Here is a 25561-nt window from a genome sequence, read left to right on the forward strand (position 1 = left end):
TCTCTTGAACAGAAAGCTTGTGTAAAACCTTGACGGTCTCTCAGTTGAGCTCCAGCACAAAGGCAGGAATATACAGCGCCTGCAGTCCACTCATTGGGACAAGGGCAACATTGGTCTTGTTTTTGCTTCCACATGGACATCTGTGGTGTCACAAGTATGATCAAACAAGACAAGGCCTGTGTAGTTCAGATCAGGTCCACTGAGAGGAATTTCATCAGGTGATACAAATTTCTCTTGGACCCCTTTTGGAGTAAAATGTTTTTTGCGGGGCCCTTTCCTTCTTCATTAGATCATAATTTCTACAAATTATGATATATAAAACTATAATGTGCATGCTAGTCTTCCCTCCCTCCTCCATGTCCCACAATCTCTTCTCTATCCACCACAATTCTGCAGTCCTCTCCCTCCACAACCCCAGTTTGGCTGTACTTGTTGTAAGAGGAGACTAAACAGCCACCGGGTAGATGAGACTCGTCAGCCTGGGAAGGCAGCTCATCTGAGAGAACGAAAACTCTGATTCCAAACCTCCACTGCCTTGTGGCTATATCCAGTTGTGGAAAAGGCTTCAGGAGTCAACCTCGTGTAGTGGTTTGGGAGGTGGACTTAGACCTGGAAGATCCAGGTTTGAATCCCCTGTCAGCCACGAAGCTTCCTGGGGGACCTTGGGCCAGTCACTTTCTCTCAGCCTCACCTACCTCACAGGGTTGTTGTGAGGCCAAAAGGAGGGGAGCAGCTGTGTACACCGCCCTGAGCTCTTTGGAGGAAGGGTGGTATAAAAATGTGAAAAATAAAAATAATAAAATAAAATCCGGAGCCGGAGTCCCTGAGGCAGTTCATGGCTGAACAACTCCTGCGATGCCACTGGAACCAACCGTATTGGCTTCTGCCTTTCCATTAGACCATTCCAGCAACGTGGAGAGGGGGGATTTGCCGCACAGGTAACAGACTATCCTCCATATCTACTTTACCCAGGCTTTGCACACTGGAGAGGACACTCTGTTCCAGAACCACTATTCAGAGCGCGATACCATAGTCTTCCGAGACTGAAGGATGCCAAAATGAAGTCTTCACACAATACAGTACATGCAAACATTTTCTGAGATCCCAGGAAATTTCTGGCTCCCCTCCTTAAGCTCCCTGGCTCCCTTTTTGACACCAGCCCCAGGTAGGATGTATCCAGTGACCCCCTCCCCTCATGAGCCCTAATGAGATAGGAAAATTCTAAGGAATTTTTGTCTCCCCCCCCCCCCGGCTCCTGGGCCTCCTTTTTGACACTGGCTGCAGGTACAATGTACTCCCAGCACCCTTCTCTCATGGGTCCTGGTTCAGATGGCAGATGTGGGGAAACTACTGTCCACATATGAAAAAGTGCAGTGTAGCCTCTTAACTGGGGGACTGGTTCCCAAACATCAGGTTGTGTGTTAGAGCAACTGGCCAGCTTCGCCCTAATGAAAACATGTTCACTGAGCCACAGAGTGAGAATGATTTGAAACATGTTGGTGTAAACTCTTCCTCAGAAAATCCACCCTTTTCCTGGAAACAGCAACAGCAGCAGCATATTCTGTAGTCCTTCCCCCCCTTTGCTAATAGTGAACAGAAACGACATTGTGGGCTTTTCTTTTTGGACTTTTGCAGGTCTCGTGAAGGATGCTGCCCGGCCTGCTTACTGGGTGCCCGACCATGAAATCTTGCATTGCCACCACTGCCAGAAGGAGTTCAACATCAAGCTCTCGAAGCACCACTGCCGTGCCTGTGGGCAGGGATTCTGTGACGAATGCTCGCATGAGCGCAGAGCTGTCCCTTCCCGCGGCTGGGATCATCCCGTCAGAGTCTGCTTTAACTGCAATAAAAAGCCTGGTGACCTTTAACCCCAGCTTTCTCCTGTGGGTCCTCCATATAACACCTTAGCTTCTCAGGGTTAGGCAAAAAAGAAAAAAATTGCCCTTTTAAACTTTGTACTGTCAGAGTGCATGCTTTTGATCTCTGGCCTTTTCTTTTACTCTTCATTTTGGATTTCCAGAAGGCTGGTTGCACAGGTTCCTTAGGGCTTGATTTTCAAACTAGCCTTGAAGGTTGGGGGTGTGGAGAAGCTTGTAGTTAAATGAGGAATCCAAAATCCAATGTATTACATACCAGTGGAAATTATGTATCTCTATATCTATAATCATGTAATATGCTAAGAACACAGTTGGCTGACAACCAGCAAAGCACAGGAAAACCAAGCAAAGGTGAATCGGTAGTTTTCTGAAGTGCACGCATCAAACGCAACGCCTTTCGAGTGCCTTGGAATTATTTTGTGTGAAGCGGGCAACATCATAGGTTTAGAAAGAGTTTGTTCCTCCATGGCCTGAGATGACAGTTTTGCAAGGTGGCCCCTGCTTTTGGATGGGGAGCCCCAGCTCTTGTGATGCAGCCCCTTGTGACTCCCGCACCCATATTTATTTTTCCCCAGCTTGCCTGCATTCAATTTTTAGGGCTTTATCAGCAACAAGAAAGGCCTCTGTCTAGGTTCTGATCAAGTTTATACTGCTGCTACAAGGTGTCGTTTTCAGCTCTTGAAAGGACACTGCAATAAATGCAGTGAGTTTCAAGAAGAGCAGCTGATGTAGCACAAACCCCAAAGGGAGTCTAATAGCTGTTTCAGTTTTGCTGGGGGCTGATGTAGCGTTTTTCCTGACGACATAATCATGTGCGGTGGGTTTCTCCATAATGGACTCTTACGTCTCCATCATGTCACCCCCTCAGAGCAAAGGTATCAGACAGCTTCCCACACCCTGCAGTTCAGTGCTTGCTTAGCATCTTAGTCACTAGGTTTTTCTGACTGATACCTAGTAAATATTCTTAGAGAGATCTGTAGGAACCACCCTTAAAGCACTCAAGCCACTCTGGAATATATGTTCACCAGAACCTAAGAGCAAATGACATTTATTGTTTTCAACACACCCTGCATTTGAACCACTTTGAGACACTGATCAAACTACTGAATACAATGATAGCATTTGACTTTTATATGGATTGTGGCTTCTGTAATAAGAAAACATCGGAAGTTTAATCAGACTGGAAGAATGAATCCCCTCCTCCTTTTGGTTCTTAGGGGTAAGGCACATTCCCATAGTGGAGATTTGTCTCCACCCATTATAGCATGATATCCTAGCACTGTCTTTTCTTCCATTTACACAATGGATATATCATTGTATACTTTGGTGACTAAAACTCTATTTTAGGACTATTAACTTAAGTGATACAATGTTCTGCCCCTTCTGAAGAAGTATACCGATTTCTTCTGTCTATCTAATCTTGCTCTGTCACTCGAAGGAAGTGACTGTTTCTGGCTTGCATGCCAAAACAGAACTGGATTATGTAGTAGTAAATTTGCGCTCTCTGAATGCCACAGGAATTGAATATGTATTTTGTAAGTAGAAGCTGACCATTTCCCCCACCCCTCACCCCAGGGGTAGACGTGGGATAAGAGTCCTCTTGTAGAGATTTTCCAGCTTAGGTATTACACTTTGAAGTGTTTTATTTTTTAACTTTGATGGAAAATGCCATTGGAACTTGTTTATAGTCCATGCTGTGTGTGATCTTCATGCATGTAGCTATCCAGTCATGTTACTGCATCTACAGCAGTCATCCCTGACATTCCTTGTATAAAATCTTTACTTGTAAGAGTCTGCTTCATTGACTTGTCTGGTTTTTTGGTACCCCAAGAAGGAGCACACTGCCTCCTCCTTTTAGAGCTAGATAGTTCTATTATATGTCAGGACAAGTTAAATGCATCAATTGAAAGCCTACATAAGTACTAGAGCACCTATCCAAGCTTTTCTGTGTTAAAGTGGCTTGTTCAGTGCAGCCTGAGCACAGCAAAGGGATATTGTTAATAGTTACTAAATTTCAGTTAATATTTATTTAATGGTCAAAAAAGACACTCTTAAGGAAGCTGCCCAGTCATGGAACAGAAAACCCTGTATTAAAAAAAACAACTTTAAATACAAGAATCAATTCATGAAGATAACTAAAGCTCCTATCATCTGTTCACAACAATAGACAAAATGTTTGGTGCCAAGATTACCAATTAGTGCAATTAGCAGAGTAAGGATAACTTGCAAAAAAAAGTAAAATTAAAATGGGGAGTACAAATCAGCAAACTGGCTGCTCACAGAGACTTTAAGAGGCCTATCTACTCTGGTTTGAAATTATAAAGGGGCAGGGAAGTGAACAAGACAGGGTCACGCTTTTAAAAGTTTCATTTTCTAGAAAATGGGATAAATATACTTTGCAGCTTACCAGCAGCAGTCACAAAACTATTAAGAGAGCAACCAAGGATTTTCTCCTGGGTTTACCTACTTAGCAGTCCACAAGACAGTTCACATAGCATATGGTCATATTTATCAAGGTTTCAGATGAGGTAATGCAATAAAATGCCAGAATATAGGAAAGTCATTATGAATCAAAGCTTATATGAATCATCCATTCAGTGACACAGTAACCTTTTGTTTTCAGTATAGCAGCTGGCAAACAGAAGAGCAGTCTTAGCTGCTGCCTTCAAGAAGCTTCAAAATATGAAGGAAATAAAGATATATAATTGGCCCTTGTTATTCACAGGGGTTCCGTTACTGAAACCCCCGCAGATAAGGAAAACTGCAGGTGTTTGAATCTACTGTTTTCTGGCCAACCCAAGCCCCTGAAGGTGACCGGACCAATGCTCTGGTCACCTTCAGAGGCTTTCTGAAGCCCAAAGAGGCTGTGTGCGTCCAACCATGGCCTCTGCAGGATTCAGAATGAACTTGGAGGCTGTAAAATGTAACTTCCAGTTTTCATCAAAATACCCAATATTTTGCACTGCATGCAGATTATGAAATCACAGATGCTGAGCCCGGAGATAACAGAGGCCCCCTGTACAATATTAGAAGTATTAAAAGTATGAATTCACTGCTGTACAATGAGATATGAGAAGTATGAATTCACTGCTGTCACCAGCACAGGTTTCAGTTTGTGTTTCAGGAAAGGGACACTATTTTTTCCATGCTGCTGTGTTGAGAGAATAGGACTTGAAAGTTCATCTTCTGAATGTTGGTGATCAGAGTTGCTAAATTAAAAACCCCATTAAATTAATTTAGTTCTTTGGAAAGCATGCCTGCCTTATTCCAAGAAAAAGGTAGAAGCTGTGTCCTGAACCTGTAATGACCTAGTTTATGCCACTGGCCAAGCTCAGCAAAAATCTGCAGACCCTCCTTTCATGTCCAGAGAGCTAAACACATACATTTCTTTTAAAAATATATTACATGTGGAATAATTGTGCGTTTTCTGCAGCTACCTTTTGGATAACTAGTTCTTGCAACATGGGAGATGTGATCTACCTCAGTCTCCATGTTGAGGTATTTTGCCATTGCTGAATATTCCTAGTAAATCCTGCAACAAGTCAAGTCAGTATCATCTACTAAAAAAATTTATGGCAGTAACTTGAGATTTTCAGCCAGAGGCTAAAACTGGTTCTCTGATTAAGAGGGTCCAGAATGCTACAGAGGAGAAATACCACACTCCACATCAATACAATAGTAACTTCCAGGACATCTACCAATTGCATTTTTTCTTCAATCACTAAAGTCAATTTCTTTGATATGCAGACAATATGGATCATCCGTCTTATAGGAGAAATAATAGAGATCTTGTCCAACTGCCATGAGTAGGCCAGGAACCCCATTGGCGCCTCCAAGTTGTGATGAGAATACCACGCTTGGGATGGAGTCCATAGATGACGGGCGTGGAGAAGGGACTGTCCGTAGCAAATGAGCATCTTGGAGACTCCAGATTCGTGTATAGCAATCCTGACCAACTGAGGACAAAAAGCAATACAAATCAGAACAAACTATAGCAACATAACCTAAAGAAGTATGTTTGTGTGTTAAGACTCTTTTCCCACTTGAGGTAGCTAGCTGAAAATTTCAGGAACAGCAGTTACGTTAAGTAGGGAAACAATTAGGCAAGTGTGAAGGGGCAGGCATGATAAAAATCTAAGGCAGGGCAGCAATCCCAACCAGTTCATCAAGGCAAACCAACCAAGACAGAAGGCACATGGAGGCAAAGGGCACCAGAACTCCCACAGAGAGGAATGCAGACTGCACAATACAAGGCTTCTCACTTTTTAGGAATCTGGTTAAGCATCAACATAAGAAAATAGGAACAGCCCCACTGGATCAAGCCATAGGCCCATCTAGTCCAGCTTCCTGCATCTCACAGCGGCCCAACAAATGCCCCAGGGAGCACACCAGATAACAAGAGACCTGCCTCCTGGTGCCCTCCCTTGCATCTGACATAGCCCATTTCAAAAATCAGGAGGTTGCATGTACACATCATGGCTTGTAACCTGTAATGGATTTTTCCTCCAGAAACTTGTCCAATCCCTTTTAAAAGGCATCCAGGCCAGATGCCGTCACCACATCCTGTGGCAAGGAGTTCCACAGACCTACCATATACTGAGTAAGGAAATCTTTTGTCTGTTCCAACTCTCCCAACACTCAATTTTAGTGAAGCAACAGGCATGGGGTCTGTGTCAGTGTGGCTGGATAGGCATCACCTAATTTTAGTGGCTGGATGGGCTGGATGGGCATCACCTAATTTGAGTGGATGTCCCCTGGTTCTGGTGTTATGCAAGAGTGTAAAGAGCATCTCTCTAGCCACTTTATTCTTCCCATGCATAATTTTGTATGTCTCAATCATGTAATCATGTCCCCCCTCAGGCATCTCTTTTCTAGGCTGAAGAGGTGCAAACGCCTCTTATGAGGCCTTTCCTCATAAGGAAGGTGCCCCAGCCCAGCAATCATCTTAGTCGCTCTCTTTTGCACCTTTCCTATTACCACTATGTCTTTTTTGAGATGCGGCGACCAGAACTGGACACAATACTCCAGGTGTGGCCTTACCATAGATTTGTACAACAGCATAATAATATTAGCTGTTCTGTTCTCAATACCTTTTCTAATGATCCCAAGCATAGAATTGGCCTTTTTTACTGCCGCTGCACAGAGTCAACACTTTCATCGACCTGTCCGCCACCACCCCAAGATATCTGTCACAGACAGCTCAGAACCCATCAGCCTATGTTTTGATTTTTTGCCCCAATGTGCATAACTTTACACTTGCACATCCAATGTGCATGACTTTACACATCCTAAACTTGCTCTTGATGAAGAAGTCTTAATTAGCCAACAGTAATCCTTAAACAAACCATGTTGAAATATCCCCATTCTATCAAAAGTTATAGCCAATAAACCAGTGGGGGTGAGGCAATGGTGCTTCACCAAGGCATTGCCCCACCCACTGCATGGGAGGAGGTCCATTATGGGGGTAACACACTGGCCTACCACATCAAGTACCATATCTAGTGACGCCACGGCCAGGACCCATGGCTGGGACACCAAGGAGAAACTCTGAATTGAGGGGGCAAGGTTACCCAGTAAAAGGAGGCTGTAAACTCCAAATGGGTGCAAAAGCTGGATACTTAAAAATGACTCTGTAAGCCTGATGTGTTCTAGCAAGTGCCTTCTTCTAGGGCTTGATCAATTACTGTCTCTTCCAATGAGTTTGATGTATGATATGTAATTTTTCTGAGCATTATTACTTTTTTGTTTGAATTAGATAATATATTGATATTTATCCATTTTTAGTCAGTTATCCATATCAGTCATTTAGAGTCGTGGTTTTCAAACCTTTTAGCATTGGGACCCACTTTTTAGAATGACAATCTGTTGGGACCCACCAGATGTAATGTCATGGTCACAAGCGAGATCATAAAGCAGGAAAATCCCCCCCCCCAACAAAATCATATCAAGTAAAATTAAAAGTTTACAATAAGTTTAAAATTTTTTTTAAAAAAGAACCAACCGTAACGCTCCCAAGCGTTTGCTGATCTGTTTAAAAATATTCCCCAAACGCTGCAATCCTATCCACAGCTCCATTGACTATGATTGTTAAAAGCATGTGCATAAAGTACAGATCTATAACGTTTCCCCAGATACATACTATGGTAGCAGCAAGTCCAATATATTAAAAAGTACACATTGAAATGAATGGGGGACCACAACCCACCAACTGAGTCCCAACCCACAGTTTCAGAAAAACACTGACTTAAGAGGTTTGTATCGCGTTGTCTTCACAGTGCCTGAAGGAAAGGCACTTGCCTACACAGATATGCTTGTTAAATTTTGTTCATTTTTTTTGCATCTTCTTGGAGTTTACCTTCTCTTGTTTAGCTGCTGGTTTGGATACGGCTTTCCTTTTATCATGTGAAAAGACTATGCAGCCCTGAGGAACGTGAACAGTGTATTCTATTTTTCTCTGGAACAAGAGTGAACACTCTTATCTCCACAGCCTTTGGTTTATGCTTCTACCAACGCCATTTTGTGCACAGCCACATGTTGTCATACCTGCTGCCAGAAGCCCTTCTTCTTCACTGATGTGCAAAGGAAGAACGGCATGTTCGTTGTGATGTCCTCTATATTCTTGCACACATTTTAGTTTTCTCAGATCCCAGAGTTTCACCTGCAAGTAGTCAAAGAAACAGAACACAATAGATAAATTTAGTCAAAGGAAAATCTTGAAATGTATGGGCAACACAGATGTTATATTGAACATTAATTGTGAAAGAAGCTGTCGCTACCTGGCCAGCCATGTCTGCAGCCATGAGGCAGTGTTCAGTCTTCAGAAGGTTAACCGATGTGACTGCTGAGTCATGGAAGAGACGGACTGCTTTCCAATTTTGCCCTTTGTGGCTGCGCTGACGGACATCAATGCTGAATATCTCCCCTGAACGGCAGCCATTATACAGCACAGGAGTCTAGAAAAGCCAAGTAAGAGATTTAAGTGAGTTCCACAAGTGGGTTTCTGCAGTTACTTTCTAAACAAGTCCTTAAATCTTCAAAGCCACTTCAGGTGTTCGCATCACAACTTTCTTCTAATTTAAAGTACTGTAGTCCCGTGAAGCAATTATTCACATATAGCCTCTCTTTTTTTTCCTTCCCATTGGGTGTTGCCAGCATTAGTCCTGGTGATTCAGGGACATCACTGTGCAAAGGCACAGCATATGCTGGGGGCTGCTTGTCTCAAACAGACTCTCTTACCTGAGTGGCAAATTGCTGTGCCAAGACATCACTACTGGTACCAAATGTCTGACGATGACCTGTCACTGCATTGGTTACGAGGACTCGCCGACTTAAGCCTACAAAAACCACCACAGAAGTGCTGGGTCAGTTATCATATTCTAAAGGTGGGTGAAGGTGAGTGAGTGTGGGGGAAAGCATGCCATCTCACCTGTACTAAAGCAATTCTCAGCCTGAGGATTCAGACACCAGGCACAGGACCAGGCTGTGGAGATCTTGAAGCTGCACAACATTCCAGGCTGGTCTCCTAAATGGAACAGAACAGATGTTGTCAGATGCCACTATGAGATGAGAAACGATGACACTCCACCGAAGAGGGTTCACCCCAGGAAACATCCTGGGATTGCTCATTCATTAAACATTTTTTTAAAAAACCAAACACAAATCATGGCTTCAAAACATTCAACATTTTAAATGCAAGGCAGATACTGCTCCAATCACATTGAAGTTGCAATGCTGCATACTCCCAGGTAAGTACAAGTCTTACTGAACTCAATGCTGTGAACTACCCACCCCAGGGGTTTTTAAAGTGTAGGTTGGGGCTCCTGGGGGAGATCATGACCACAATGGAAGAGGGTTGTAAAGCTCTGATAAATTCAATACCTGGAATCTCCAGGTAGGGCTAGGAAAGACCCCTGTCTGAAACCCCAGAAAACCCCTAAGTGTAGGCTATACTGAGCTAGATGGACCAACTGTCTTACTGCAGGGGTTCTCAAAGCCTGGGCCACAACTAGCTGTAGATGGGGGTGAGTCACAAATTTCTACATCATTTTTTTGTGAGTAGCAGTTAACAAAGTTTGAGAGTGCTTGGACCAACTAAAGCCCCATTACTACATAAAACCAGTTGTGCTTTGGATATCTATTGGGGGAGGGATGAGAGTCTATAATGCACTTACTCTAAAGTAATCCCATTACTTTGGTAGCACTGCTGCAATGAATACTTGCATGATATACCTCAACATTTTATCTTCCGTAACTTTCACCAATATCCAAATAATGTCTTTGGGTCTTTCAATGGCAGAACATTGAAGTTAAGCAATAGAAGGGAAAGAAAGTAGGGAAAAGTTATGTTAGAGCAGTAGGTTCCCAAACCCACTGTGGCTCCCCAGGGAGCTGCAGAGACCAGCCAAGGGAGTTGTTGAATCCTCGCAAAAAAAACAAACCACTCACAGTCCTATACAATGTATAGAATTGTAGCCCTAATGGGGGGGCCATAGACAACCAAGGGCGCTGTCAGTCAAAAACATATGCATTAGAGTTATGTATTACAGCCAAGCCTTACAGCCAGGACAGATGTTATATGTCAAGACTTGTAGAATAGGATAGGGATATGTTTTAATTAAATTGGGAAACTACAGAAGACTTACATGATTAAGTAAGTCCGAATTCTGCCATTGTTCTAAAAGGAATATCCATTCTGATTTTCTGATAGAACTCCTTCAGAAGTTCTGCAGCTCAAGGAAGTAAGCTTGTGAGCAGTAATTTGTTCTTGTGGCAACACATAAGAAAATAAGAACAGCCCCACTGGATCAGGCCATAGGCCCATCTAGTCCAGCTTCCTGTATCTCACAGCGGCCCACCAAATGCCCCAGGGAGCACACCAGATAACAAGAGACCTCATCCTGGTGCCCTCCCTTGCATCTGGCATTCTGACATAGCCCATTTCAAAAATCAGGAGGTTGCGCATACACATCATGGCTTGTACCCCGTAATGGATTTTTTCACAGCGTAATGGCCGCTGTGAGATACAAGAAGCTGGACTAGATGGGCCTATGGCCTGATCCAGTGGGGCTGTTCTTATGTTGAATTCTCATTGCTCTCACACAGGCATTAATTGTCAGCCCTTAATATGGGAATCATAAATGAAGCTCTCATTCTGAGAGTACTGAAGGTAGCAGTACTACCTGCTACCTTCAGTACTCTCAATATTTGCATCACACACTAGTCTTCAAACAACCTAGACAAAATAGCCTACTAGGAATACAGTTGCCTTATTTAAAGTAAAACAGATAATTATATATATAATTTTTTAAAAATCACGAAAGTGCAGCTCAAACTCCTTTGCTAGGAGTCTGTACTTTGCAACATTCACAAATAAGAATTGTTATCAAGTCTCAAATTCTGTGTTCCCTACACATTGTGAAGGCTGGAAAACAACATTAGTGTTTATTCCCATTTGAGAAAGTCACTGGAAGGGCTGGAAAACCAACACACCACACTTTCAGATTTTTGCATGCATCACCTTTCACCCAAGAAATGTGCACTACCTGTATTAGAGTTGCTGAACAAGGATGCTGGGAGGAGGCTGGCACAGCCCAGAGTTTCTGCAATGCCCATGAGGCACAACTTGGAGGAGACAGTTAAGGATATTGCAAAGAAAAGGCCTGCAGCTCCCACAGGAACAGAACATGTCAATTACCATCAGTCTGAAAGGCAAGTGTACCAGAGCCACAGCAGGACAAATAAATACATCTCAGAATGTACAACCCCACACTTCTTTGAAGTGATCTCTTCTGTTTTTCCACTGGACACCAAATGCTTCCAGTCTCTGATCCTTATTATTTTAGCACAGATGCCAGGAGAGCTAGAAAGAAAAAAAATGTGATGAGGCAGCAAGAAACATTCTTGCTCTTCCCACCATAAAATGGTATGAAGAAGAGAAACAAATACAGGCTAGAACTGTTGCTTCTTCATTTGGCTCGGAATCCTTTGAACAGAAATGTAGAATTTTACAGCCTCTTCAGCCTAGAAAAGAGATGCCTGAGGGGGGACATGACTGAGACATACAAAACTATGCATGGGAAGGATAAAGTGGATAGAGAGATGCTCTTCACACTCTCACATAACACCAGAACCAGGGGACGTCCACTAAAATTAGGTATTGGGAGGGTTAGGGCAGACAAAGGAAAATATTTCTTTACTCAGCGTGTGGTCAATCTGTGGAACTCCTTGCCACAGGATGTGGTGACGGCATCTGGCCTGGATGCCTTTAAAAGGGGATTGGACAAGTTTCTGGAGGAAAAATCCATTATGGGGTACAAGCCATGATGTGTATGCGCAACCTCCTGATTTTAGAAATGGGTTATGTCAGAATGCCAATGCAAGGGAGGGCACCAGGATGAGGTCTCTTGTTATCTGGTGTGCTCCCTGGGGCATTTGGTGGGCCGCTGTGAGATAAAGGAAGCTGGACTAGATGGGCCTATGGCCTGATCCAGTGGGGCTGTTCTTATGTTCTTAAGTGGCTGCAATTCCGACATTAAACTCATCTTCAATACCACAAGATGAGAGGAAGAAGTAAACTACCCAACACCTTGCGACAAACACAGGACCTGGACCCCTTTTGTTTTCTAGTCCAGTTACTTTGTAGCTTGCCCCCTGCCTTGTGGTACCATTCCTCAGATCACTTCTCACATCCATTGCATTCCCTGTATCCTAAAGTCTGATGAGCATCTCTCTCAGCCTTGAGCCAGAAGGACTGTCTATAAGCATTTTCCAAAAAGCAGAGAGAAGGAAGAGCATCAATTTGGATTCTATACACTATGTAGCTTGTCCTACAGAATGGTGATATTGTGAAGCATAAAGAGACTCAAGTTTTTCATTTTAATAACAAGGATATAGAACATGAGAATCCGGATGACTCAGTGAGGCCCAGCACACAGAATTCACCTAAAAAAAACCAAACACACACAATAGACAAAGCAATAAGATGGCAGTCTTGACTGCACACACACTAACTGGAAAAGCCAGCTAGAAAGGTGTTGGAAAACCAGGAAAATAAGCAACAAGACTCAGAAGGTGACAATATTTCAAACTGAGTCCAACAGAGAAAGAAAAACAATAAATTCTTAGAGATCAGTAAGTTCACCACGTCTTTCAATATGATTTCTAATGGTATGAAGCCTGTAGAAATAGTTATATTTGACATTTCCACTCATCGATCTAATTTTTGCTTTTAAATAAATCAATACACAACTAAGCCTTTCCCTTCAGCATTTAAAGCAACAAAAGATGCACAATGTCTACTGCATCCAGAATATCCCATGCTATTAGAAACACCAATAAATGGTATGCATTATATCAGGGGTGGACAATCCTGCTTAACCTAAAAGCCACATACAATAAACTTCAGATCAAAGAGATAATGAATCTCAACTGTAGGTTTGCACTCTAAATAATAAGCATTGGACCGAATGAATACATTCTAATCTTGAATTATGCAGAGAACAGTACCTTGCGGTTTGTGAAATAGAGGTTGTCATACATCTCCACAGTAAGAGAATCTTTCCTCAAGCCACTAAGGTTGACAATGCCATATTTACAACCTCCATGCTCTACGTCATTCACAGTAAATATTCTCTTGTAATCGGTGTCTGCCTGTAAAAGCAAGAGACAGGAATTGCTCTGAGGCAGTCTTCCATGGAGACATTATGTTGGCATCCTTCAGTCTCGGAAGACTATGGTGTCACACTCTGAATGGTGGTTCTGGAACAGAGTGTCCTCTCCAGTGCGCGAAGCCTGGGTAAAGTAGGAATGGAGGACAGGCTGTTACCCATGCAACAAATCCCCCCTCTCCACGTCGCTGAAATGGTCCAATGGAAAGGCAGAGGCCAATACGGTTGGTTCCAGCGGCGTCGTAGGAGTTGCCAGAACATGACTGTGTTCAGCCATGGAGCCATGAACTGCCTCCATGGAGACAACCCATCCAAAAACCTCTAATTATGAATATCCCATGCTCCTTTCAAAAAGCAAGTCAGTCGTCCCAGATTGTCACAAAATAATGCGGTTAGGAACCATAGCTCAGGCAGACCTTGTGCTTTCCAGGCAAAAGGTCTCAAGTTCAATTCCAGGCATCTTCAGGAACAGAAAAATTCTAGTCTGAAACCCTGAAGAGCTGCTTTGCTGACAATACTGAGCTAGACAGACCCATGGTCTGACTCTGAGTAAGGCGGATTCCTTAGTTTCTTCCACATCCCTTCCAAGCACTTTCTTCCACATCCCAGGTCCATGTCATTCTTCCAAACATCAAGAAAGGGAGTTTTCCAAAAGAGTTTACTAATGTGTCTGAAGGAATCATCTTTGATGCAACAGCATATTCCAACCTTATTGTGAACAATAAACAGAACCTAGAATAAAAAAGTTTGCAACATACCGCTATCAATTTAAAATTGTTGCTTCCAGAAACGGAGGAATCGGGGCTCTCAATTTCTAATTTTCTTCTTTGCATGCAATTTACCTTTGCTTCATGGATCAGCCTATACAGGGAGAAAAAGCAAATGGGTATTGAATACCAACAAGGGCAAAACTTGTACAAAAGACATCTAACACCAGAGGGCTGCTTTAAAATCATTTATTTGTTTGCTCAAGTTTCCCTAAACCTTCAAAGTGAAGTGGGAGTGAGCAGATTACAGGCGGGGCCTTGGTATCAGTAGGGGATTTGTTCTCAGACCCCCTGCAGATACTGAAATCATGGATAATCAAATTTGTGGTTTTGTCCCTTTAAGCCCTCTGGAGCTGTGCTCCGGTTGCCGCCAGAGGACTTTCTGAAGCAGACCTCAAAAGACACAACCTCCTGTTTCCAAAGGGAAACTGGAAGTGACATTTTTTGCCCTTATAAGGTATTCTGAAGCCCAGGGAAAGGGAAAAAGATGTCATTTTCAGTTTCCCTCCAGAATCAGCATCCTTTCAGCCCTAAGGTTATTCTGAAACTAGCAGAGGCCATGTGCTTTTGTGGCTCCGGTCACCTCCTGAGGGCTCAAGCTGGACCAAGTCTGGCCCAACATGGGTCCAAGGGACCTGTGCTAAGCCAGATCCATGGATGCAGAATCGGTGGATACTGAGGCCCCACCTATAGTCACAATGTACTAGGTGAAAATATTCTTAGTAACATTAACTAAACTGATATCGAGAAAATTATAGTTATTAAAATGTATACAAGAACTACATGCTATATTTCTAAAATTCATTCTGCTAGGGAAAGACCAAAATGCAATTAAAAAAACACTTTTGTCAATATCTCTTCCAACAAATCACACAAATAAGTTTCAGTTACAAGGTAGGATACAAATTACAGAGTCAGCCTTTAAATATGTATTATAAGTACAGAAAAAGCCCCAAAATAATCATGTCTCCTTCAAACAGGCTTCACTTTTCAGCCTGCTTCATTTTCTGCAGGGCTGCAACAATAGATTAAAAAAAGAAGCATAAGCATTTTTTCTAAATCTTACCTGCAATAACTGAGAGAGCTAAACAAACCTAACTGCCTCTTGCGTAAGATGATTGAGGAGTTCAGCCCAGATCTGGATGTTTTCTGTTTAAAAGGAATTTAAAAAACAGTGTAAAATCTTTTTCTTAAAATCAAAATGAAATCTATCATGAACAATTAGGAACAAAAAATGCTATTCAAGCTACTCTTCCATCAAGCAAGAGTGAGAATTTCAGACAAAGCCTCACCCTGAGTTTAACCAAACAAATATTTCAACATTTCCATTTAAGAATTAAGCTTTCAAACACAAGAACTTGATTGTCTAACAATAGATAAAAAGAGACTGAAGTAAAAAAAAGGTCACAATCCAAACAAATTACAGCTTTTCAGGTTAAAGCCCACAGAAATAAACTGGTCTAAAGGCCAAATCCTATGGTGACCAGCGCCGGCAGTGAAACTACCGTAAGGAGCTTATATTGCTGGCGTGGAGGCAGCACCAGAAGGAGGCTGGGGATAAGTACTGCGGCTGGTTGGTGGCAAGGCATTTTGGGGTGGGGGGAGGCAGGGAGCGAGGGTGAAGGATTGGACCCGGGGGGAGGTGGAGAGACAGCGGCAGGGTCTGCCATTGTATCCTGTGCTCCCTCCCTGGCCAAGAAGCCCTACATGGGCTTCCTCGGTTCTGCACCCACTCAATAGTAGATGCAGCTCCAACGGGACCCATTGGGCTCCAACACCATTATCCTGGGCAAGGGAACAAATGCTCCCTTCCCCCAAGGAGTCCTCAGCAGCTGCCCCGGCCCCACTGGATACACTGATGACCATTTAGGCACCACTGCTCCTCTGGGTGCAAGGACAGCATAGGATTGGACTGTAAGAGTGGTTCAAGTGTGCTCTACTTTTGTGCTGGAATGTGACATAAAACCTGTGCTTGGATTCTAATTTAGGGGACAGGTTAAATATACCAAATTACCTTCATACGTTTCTCCTCCTCTTCTAACAGTCTTAGCCTTTGATTCTCCATCTCCCTGTGCTGAATACTCTCCTTGGTGAGAGGGTTGCAGTTGTTATGCCCAGGAAGGAGGCGGAAATAGCGGTTCTTTTCAGGATCATAGTAAAATCCAGGTAATTCTAAAAAAGAAATTAAATACAAACAGATTCCATGAGCAGGAGCCTCTTTTACTATTCCCATAATCTACATTACACAGGACAATCAAATATATATGGGATTCCAGAAGGAAATATCTACAATATATAGTTCCGTAAAGGAAGGGCAGCTTGGTGCAACTGGGCCCTCTCAGTTCCAATATCAAAATTTAGGCAATGAGCACTCTGGAAATATTGCTCAACAGGATGCTGAAGCCCAAGATGGCTCCTATCAATGATAAAAATTAAACTATGTATGTAATAGCTTTTGGAATACCCAAAGCAAATGGTGCTTGCAAACAAAACCAAAATAGAACTGCATATTAACACTCCCGTAGAAGAGACTCCAACTCTGAATATACCCCCAATGGGAATTCTGCTACTCCACCTTTGTATCCAAGCCACTTTTGCTTTTATTCATCATGCAATGGTAATCTGAAATACAGATTGAATTTACCACGTTCCAAATTGATGCACTAGACTCAGAAACAACTTGCCACCCTATGGCACCTTATCAACCTACACTTTTATTGCAATGTTAGGTTTCCTAATCAGTGATGTAGCTAATGATTGTGTAGCCCGCTGCCAAGTTCAAAATGCTGCCCCAGAAGTGACGTCACAACCGGAAGTGACATCATGTCCAGGCTTTTTAAAAAGTGAAAATTGGGAGGAACCTACCTCCTCCTCCCATCAGCACACCACCCACTTGCTCTGTTGCCTCCCCCCAGTCAGTGGCATAGATAAGGCATCTACCTGCTACCTGGGGTCAAAGAAGATTTTGTAGCCCCCCCTGCATGACAAAATCAAATTTAATTAAGTAAATAAATATAAAGTTTTTGTTCCATGCTCTATCATAACGACATCTCATTGGCACTCAGAACAATCAGTCTCATAGGTAAAAACTCAAGCTAATCCATTTTTTGTTCCACAAGGCAGTTGTGTTTTCATTTTCTGGTTAATTGGCCATAACTTTTGAAAGAACACAGATATTCCAGTGCAGTTTGTTTCATTGCATTCTGCATTAAATTCCTTTCCAATGATATATAACATGATGATATTATTCATACATACCAAGATTTTCAAAATTTTGGTCACCAGCTTGTTGCCCCCCCTAAAGCTTGATGTCCAGTGCAGCTGCTACCCTGCACTCCCTTAGCTACGCCACTGTTCCTAATCTGTTCCTAAAGCTGGTCCAGCTGGAAAGACATTTAGTTACAGTGTGGCACAGTTCCTGGATGGCACTAGAATCATCTATTTATAAAAGTTGTCTGGCAAGATCTTTTCACAGAACAGTGGGGAAAAAAACACTAAATATACCAGTCTAAACCAATCCAGGAAAAAAGAGATTTAAGCACAGGAAAGCAGCTATCTTCTATTTGTCCATTAACCTGCAAATATCTTACCAACATATTCAAAATATTTCTCAGCTATAGGGTGTCAAATACCTTTCAAAATGTTAGGTGAGAAAATACATATCATGCAGCATTGTCTTCAATCCAAACACCTTGAATTCATGAAAGCATTCTTGGCCCATGAAGCCTATGATTCCTTACCAGGCACTGGAGAGTTCTGGCACACATCAGCAGAAGTAGAGGGGGATTCAAGCTGGCTTGTCCCTGGGTTCTGCAATTCTTCTTGTTCATGTCTTTGAAAAAGATATGCATGAGGAAGATGGATGGCATAAAATGCAATACAGATGATATATTTTAAGATAGAGGTGTCAAACATTAGGCCTGTGGGGCAAATGTGGTCCCCGGAAGCAATTTATCCAACCCCCCAAGATAACTGGGCTCTCCCAACTTGATAATTAGGCTCTCTCATATCTTGAAAATATGAGCAAAATTTGCACATTTTCTCTGCTGTTATTTGCAGCTAATGAGCTTCTATGTGAGAACAAAGTGCTTATTTCTGGCTATCATCTGCTTAATTATGTCACTTCCAGACCTCAACAGGCATCATAAATGCTAACTTTGACCCTCTGTATGAAATCCCTGGACCTAGAAACATGAAATTTGGGGGGTATATTCTGTCTATGAAGCAAAAACACACCATGAAGGGATTTTTAAAAATTAGACCCGAGGGGGTAAAAAGGAATCAAATGTATTTTCACAGATTACTCAATATATCTTGGGCCTGATGACAACTTGGGTTTTTGCTTACAAAGGTTATTCATACAAATGCTTATAATTCAGGATTTCACCCTAATCAACCCCTAAAGGGACAGATCTAAATTTGGGGGTGAATTACACAGGCCAACACACATTTTGCTTCATTAAACGTTACACCAATTCCCGGGTATATTTGGGTGCCGATTCAAAAAATGGCATCCATTTTGCCCTATCATGTCTAGTTTTGGAGACACGGCATAGCCTCTTTAGTGAATGGTTCAAGCAAGCTTCCTTATGAGGAAGCCTACACCTCATGAGGAAGCTGCTTGAACCATTCACTAATGAGGCTATACTATATCTCCTAAACTAGACATAAGGCAAAACAGATGCCATTTTTGGAATCAACACCCCAAATTCATATCAAACCACCACAAAGTTTGGGAAAAACTTTTCTGACCCTCAATTTTGTAGGCCTGTGTTACAGAACCCTTCCTATTACATAGGCCTGACTAGCTTTTCCCCCAGTGCTACTGCCTACAGATGATTTTTTTACCTGCAGTTTTATCTCAATGTGATGAGAAGGGCCCTTTAAATTAAAGGAAAAAAGTCATTTAACAATAGCCTCGTTAATGTGAGAGGGCAGCCAGCTGACAATCCATCAATCATTCTCTCTCCAGGCACTCAGAGGCAAGCAACTCCTCCTTCACTGTAGTTGCTGTAAACAATAGCTGAGGGTCTCTTAATTTAAGTCAGCATGGCAATTAAGTACAGTGGTGCCTCGCATAACGAAATTTTTTCGTTTTGCGAAGCACGTTTTCCCATAAGAATGCATTGAAATTTAATTAATGCATTCCTATGGCCAAGAAAAGTCAGAACAAAGTCAAATTTGGTTTACAAAGTGTTTATTAAGTGCTCTTTAAAGGCATACATACTGTACTGAGGATTTCAAAAATGGGGGGATGCTGAGTGGGGAGCTTGAAGGCTGTAATCCTGTGCACACTTTCCTGGGAGCAAGCACAATGGGACTTACTTCTGAGGAGACATGCACAGGATTGTGCTCTAAGCTGGGGAGGACAGAGCAGCTGTACTCAATTGCTTGCTTTTGCCGTGATCATGGGGGGAAACATGAAGGAAATGGGGCAGTGAGAGGGTGAATGAGTGATGGGGGGGATGCTGAGTGGGGAGTTTGAAGACTGTAATCCTGTGCACACTTTCCTGGGAGCAAGCACAATGGGACTTACTTACATAAATTGACATGAAGATCCTCCCCTTACTAGGGTGGATGGGATCATAAACTGACATGAAGATCCCCCCTTATTAGGGTGAACGGGATCATAAACTGGCATGAAGATTCCCCCCCCTTAAAACAACCCCCCCCCCAAAAAAAATTCGTCTTGTGAAGCACGGGTCATAAAAATTCGTTGTGCGAGTCACCAAAAATCGCAAAACGCTTTCGTTCTGCGAGTTTTTCGGTGTGCGAGGCATTCATTATGCGAGGCGCCACTGTATTTAAATGTCAATGGGGAGTTGGTGCCTCACACTATTGTCCCCAGCACAGGAGACAGAGCATGCCTGTTCTGATCCCTCTCCTATCTCATGTATGATACTCAGCTAATGGCTAGGGAGGTCTGTGAGCTCATTGTGAGGCATGTGATGACCAAATGGGAAGAATTCTCCATCATGTCTCATGACAGTGAGGGGGGCAACTACACCAGCTCTACTAATTACCTTGCTCACATGTCCTGACAGTTTACTTATGGTGTTTTATGCAAGCTGGTGCCAGTTGGGCAACTGTTAAAGTTCATCCTTGAGGTTTTCCGCAATGGGGAGCTCTATGAGAGTTTCGGTACTGAAGGTCACCCTGGGAAGATGCTATGCTTTATGCACGTCTTTTCTTTTGCCATTTTGATGTGTACTTGCCATGTGAACTTGAAGAAGTATCCACCACACCACCCCTCCCTCAGACCTACTGTGCCTCACACCTCTAACAGCCATCACCTCTTCCTGTTCCCAAGAAGATTCCTGGAAAACTTCATGTCAGATTCACCAACACTAAAAGGAAGAAGCAACTTAAGGATGTGGCAAGCTAATATGTGCAGAGTAACCCTGCAGTGCACTGTGCTGCAGTGGTCAAGTACCAACAAAATTACCCCAAGGTCCACAGAGCAGCAGAGTTCTCCATATGAGTACAGCAATCCTGACATGGAGTAGTTGTGCTATATTTCAATTGTTCATTGCAATCAAAGTTCATTGGAGTCAAAATGGATTTAAGGTAGTTAAATACCATAGCAAAGCATAGGTATCATGCTAGTATCATATATTCTATGTTATAATTTGAAAAGCCCAAGTTTAAAAATACTGAAATTAACGTCATGTATACTTACCTTCCTGAGCCCCAGTGGTCGTGTATCCTGTATGGTCGAGGACTGTAGGATTGCCTACAATTGCTTCGCACATTATTTTGTCTACCTCGCCAACTGTTCTTCATTTCTAAAATGAAGGCAGACGCAGACAGTGAACACCACATAACATCCAGTGATTCTGAAAGGGTCACGTGTAATTCAACTGCTTACAAGTTTATATATTTCAAGCTTTGCTTACAAGTTCACAACTTAAGGAAGTTGACCAAGATCTAAAGAACTGCATAATTGATTCTGGTTGTTCAAGGAGCCTTTGGACTTATATTTCTTGATTATCAATATAATGATCATCATCATTATATTTCAAGATCATCATCTTGATCATACATGGAAAAACCTTTAGAAGCCAAAGATGATTTCCAATGCAGTGTGTAATACAGCACATGTTCTTTGGTTTAAATGAAAAACTAACCAAGAATCACAATGGGCTTTCAGAAACAATTTAGACTGTTTGAAAAGTAGCTCTCTGAATCCCAAGGACTACATAGGATATTGGAGACAGAGATCATGTTCCTGCTTTTTCTTATTTTAATATTTTATTATTAGTTTTGGGCTGCAGTAATGTTACAACATAAGCCATCATCTAGATTACGTGATAGAACAGCATTTCTCAATGTTAGTCCCCTGCCATACCACTCGGCAGAGTCCACTGATAGGAAGTACCACCAGAATAATTTACAATGATGTCATTGTCAGTTACTTCAGTTTGGGAGGTCAGCTGCGATGTGACATACGCTAGTAAGAAGCTCAAGACGGATGGGAGGGCTTTTTCAAGCATGCAAAAGTGCATGCTGGAACTATGACCAACAAACCAAGCCTCCTAACACTGCTTGTTACATTGCGTTGCTGGTCTCGCTGCCAGGTGCTAGTGTTCTGGGGGTCCTGTATGTACCACTGGACACCACAGCAAGTACCACCAGCAGTACCAGTACCACTGGTTGAGAAACACTGTGATAGAACAAAAAAAGATCTATTTGAAATAGACAGACAATTCAACCAATTGGTTGGCCATTCCAACCACAGCATCAAAAATAGAAACAGCAAACACACAGGAAAAGTCGATAAGATCTTATCAGGAAGAAAGGAAATGGTTCAGAAAGCTTCCAGCATTTTAAAATTGACCAGATGAAGTACAGAAGGGGAGACAACAGGGGCACACATTTGTCTTCTAAAAGGAATGAAGACTTCCTCTGGAATATCTGAAACAGATATTATTATTATTATAATACAGGTATTTATATACTGCCTTTCTAGGTCCTCAGATTTCTCCTCAGACTTTATTCAAGGCGGTTTACTAGGCAGGGTAATTTAAATCCCCGTAGGGATTTTTACAATTGAAAGAAGGCTCTATCTTTCAAGAGCTACAACAATTCAGATGTTTCGTTCTGATCTGGCCTCCATCCTCCCACGCTCAGAGCAGATGGAATAACTAGGCTCAGCTTGTCAGCTGCTTCAAGGTCGCACGTGCTGGTGGCCTCGAACTGGCGACCTTCAAATGTTATCTTCAGGCAAACGGAGGCTCAACCCTCTAGACCAGACCTCCTGCCCATATGCCCATATATGCCCTCCTACCCATATATGACAGACAGAGGATATTACTCTGTTCATTTAAAAATTATTCAGATGGTTTTGAAGTAAGAGTATATTATTAAACAAATGGAATAAAATGCATTCTGTCTATTAAGACATTTTAGAGATACCCCAATCATTAACTGTAGAATGAGTTGAAACTTTACCAAAAGGGTTGGGAAGCAGGATAATCCTTGCTCCTCCTTTGTCTTCCAAAGAGTAAATAAGTGTACTAAGGAATGGCTCCTGCTGCATCAGAGCAAACACAAAAGCTAAGCAAACAATGGAAAATTTAGGGAAGAACCTTGAGTTACAAGAATACAGGGGACTGCCTGAAGGAATAGGAGTCCATCAAACTGTTAGGTGGGGGCATTGACCGATTTTAGGTATTGTTCCTGGAAGACCTCAGAAGGATGCCAAGCGAATGAAATATGGAGATAATATTAGCCTACCAAGGGAAAAAAAGCAACAGCAGATAACCTATAATCCCTCTTTCTAGAAGGAACTAAAATAGTTAATAACATATTTGCTAGTAATAAGCAACTATTTTAAAAACAACATATTAAGAATGTGCTGCATGGACCTTGTGAATGCATAAAATGCTGTCGAAAGAGATGGGTGGAACATAAGCTTTTTAGGCACCCACTGACTTGCATCCCAACATAAGACTTTTAAAACCAAGCACTGGTATTTTTGTTTCTTTCCACAAACGCAGCAGAATCCTAAGGGCCCAATCCTACCCAGTTTTTTAGCGCCTGTGCAGCTGGTGCCAATGGGGCATGAAATGCATCCTGTGGTGGGGAAGAAGTCACAGAGGCCTCCTCTGTATTGCACTGTGGTTGCATTGTGGCCGCACAGGTGCTGGAAAGTTGGATAGGATTGGGCCCTCAGTTCCTATGCCTCCTGTCACAACAGTTTACATACCACACTGAGAGTTTTCTACCTTTTAAACATCTGTCTCAGCATTAAAAGCCTTCTGCATGTCATAAGAACATAAGAAGAGCCCAGAAGGATCAGGTCAAAAGCCCATCTAGTCTAGCTTCCTGTGTCTCACAGTGGCTCACCAGATGCCTCAGGAAGCACATAAGATACCTGCAACCTGGTGCTGCTCCCCTGCACCTGGCCTTCAGAGGTAGCTTACTTCTAAAACCAGGTTGCATAGACTCATCATATCTGGTAACCTGCGATGGGCATTTCCTCCAGAAATCTGTCCAATCCCCTTTTAAAGGCATTCAGGCTAGATGCCATGACCACATCCTGCAGCAAGGAGTTCCACAGACTTTCCAGCAGGGCCTTCTATACCCACTCAGACATAAGAACCTAATTCCTGCTGGATCAGGCCAAAGGCCCATCTAGCACAGCTTCCTGTATATCACAGTGGCCCATCAGATGTCTCAGGAAGCACACAAAACAATAAGAGATGTGCATCCTGGTGCCATCCCTTGTACCTGGCATTCTGAGGTAACCCACTTCTGAAAACAGGAGGTTGCACAGACCCATCCTGGCTTGTAACCTGTGATGGACTTTTCCAATCCAGAAATTTGTCCAATCCCCTTTTAAAGGCATCTAGGCCAGACATCATCACCACACTCTGTGGCAGGGAGTTCCACAGACTAATGGCATGCTGGGTAAAGAAATTTCCTTTTGTCTGTCCTAACTCTTCTGACATTTGATTTTAGTGGATGTCCCCTGGTGTTGGGTGAGAGGGAAAAGAACATCCCCTTATCCATTCTATGCATAACTTTAAGGGCATCTAGGCCAGATACCATCACCACACCCTGTGGCAAGGAGTTCCACAGACTAATTATATGCCGGGCAAAGAAACATTTCCTTATGCCTGTCCTAAATCTCCCTGTAAAGCTGAGTGTAAGATGTCTGCCTTCCCCCCTTCCAGGGGGAAGGAGGAGACAGCTGAGATACTCACAATAAACAGTGTTGTGATGGGGGGGGGCAAAGGCTGGGTTTATCACCACATCCTGGGGCAAGGAGTTCAACCTAGACCCTGTCACCACATCCTGCAGCAAGGAGTTCCATAGACTCATTATATGCCAGGTTGTCTGTCCTAACTCTCCCGTCACTCAATTTCAGTGGGTATCCCCTGGTTCTTGGGTCGTGTGGGTGGGAAAAGAACATCCCTCTAGCCACTGTATTCATCTGCCGGCCTACTGCCCCAGTGCCGGCCTCCCCACCGCCCCCCTCACAACTTCCATGCGCGCGGGCGCGTAACACTCAACGCCACCTGCTCCACCCGGTGACCGGACTCTCGGAGGCCCTCCGCTAGCCCAGCCTGGCTTTCCTCTCGCGAAGGCTTCTGTCGCGGCCACCCGCCGGCTTCCTCTCTTTCAGGACACGCGATTGGTCGCGGTCTCGCTTAGCCCCGCCCTCTGCGCGGCTTGTAATTGGACGGCGCGGGAGTCGATCATGGGTCGCGTAGTTTTGCTTCGCCCGCAAACGGCGGACGATCTCGAGGTTCGAAGTTCGCCTAGCCGGGTCTTTGCTTCGTGGGCGGGTGACTGGGAGAGGCTCTTGGCCACATGACTATCTACGCAACAAAAATGGGCGGGGCCACCAGTTGCTCTGATGAGCAATGTCAGAAGGGTTTCCCTGAGTTAGGCTGCAATGCTCTGCACACTTTCCTGGGAGTCAGCCCCATTGCCTGCAATGGCACTTACTTCTGAGTAGACATGCCTAGGATAGGGCTGTAAGACTGCAGTGCTCTGCACACTTGTCTGGGAGTAAGCCCCATTGACTGCAATGGCACTTACTTCTGAGTAGACATGCCTAGGGCCACTTCTAAAATCAGGAGGTTGCACATGCCCATCAGGGCTTGTAACCTGTGATGGGCTTTTCCTCCAGAAATTAATTAATAATTGAATAATTAATCACGTCATATGGGGTGACAAAAACTTATGAATTATTCATTCATTCATTCGCATTTTTATAGCTCATTTTATAGCTCCTCTAAGC

General features: G+C 43.1%; 2 protein-coding genes across 3 annotated transcripts in view; one reads left to right on the forward strand and one right to left on the reverse strand.

Moving 5' to 3' along the window:
* The window catches only part of ZFYVE1 (zinc finger FYVE-type containing 1), a 31839-nt gene extending 28171 nt beyond the window's left edge, over window positions 1–3668 (forward strand). For both annotated transcript variants that reach the window (XM_066631495.1, XM_066631497.1), the window contains exon 12: window positions 1636–3668. In XM_066631495.1, the coding sequence (XP_066487592.1) occupies window positions 1636–1868 (233 nt within the window). In that variant the 3' untranslated portion in view covers window positions 1869–3668. The remainder of the gene's footprint in view (window positions 1–1635) is intronic.
* DCAF4 (DDB1 and CUL4 associated factor 4) lies at window positions 2910–24920 on the reverse strand. Its single transcript, XM_066631498.1, has 14 exons — window positions 24834–24920; window positions 20990–21095; window positions 18051–18142; window positions 16325–16482; window positions 15377–15459; window positions 14302–14404; window positions 13383–13526; window positions 12769–12818; window positions 11420–11499; window positions 9304–9399; window positions 9114–9211; window positions 8654–8830; window positions 8421–8535; window positions 2910–5833 (listed from the first exon to the last, which is right to left on the reverse strand). Exons 2-14 carry the CDS (start codon window positions 21091–21093, stop codon window positions 5592–5594), a joined length of 1542 nt encoding a protein of 513 aa, XP_066487595.1. The 5' UTR covers window positions 21094–21095; window positions 24834–24920; the 3' UTR covers window positions 2910–5591.
* Between the last annotated feature and the right edge of the window lie 641 nt (window positions 24921–25561).

Source organism: Tiliqua scincoides, chromosome 1, assembly GCF_035046505.1.
Source record: "Tiliqua scincoides isolate rTilSci1 chromosome 1, rTilSci1.hap2, whole genome shotgun sequence".
In the NCBI taxonomy this organism is placed as follows: domain Eukaryota; kingdom Metazoa; phylum Chordata; class Lepidosauria; order Squamata; family Scincidae; genus Tiliqua; species Tiliqua scincoides.

Coding starts and splice junctions, on each gene's coding strand:
- DCAF4 (XM_066631498.1), bottom strand. CDS start 21,093: ATGAAGAACAGTTGGCGAGGTAGACAAAATAATGTGCGAAGCAATTGT. Junction 16,483..18,050: donor CCAGAACTCTCCAGTGCCTG/GTAAGGAATCAT, acceptor TTTCTTTTTTAG/AATTACCTGGATTTTACTAT. Junction 14,405..15,376: donor AGCTCTCTCAGTTATTGCAG/GTAAGATTTAGA, acceptor CTCCCTGTATAG/GCTGATCCATGAAGCAAAGG.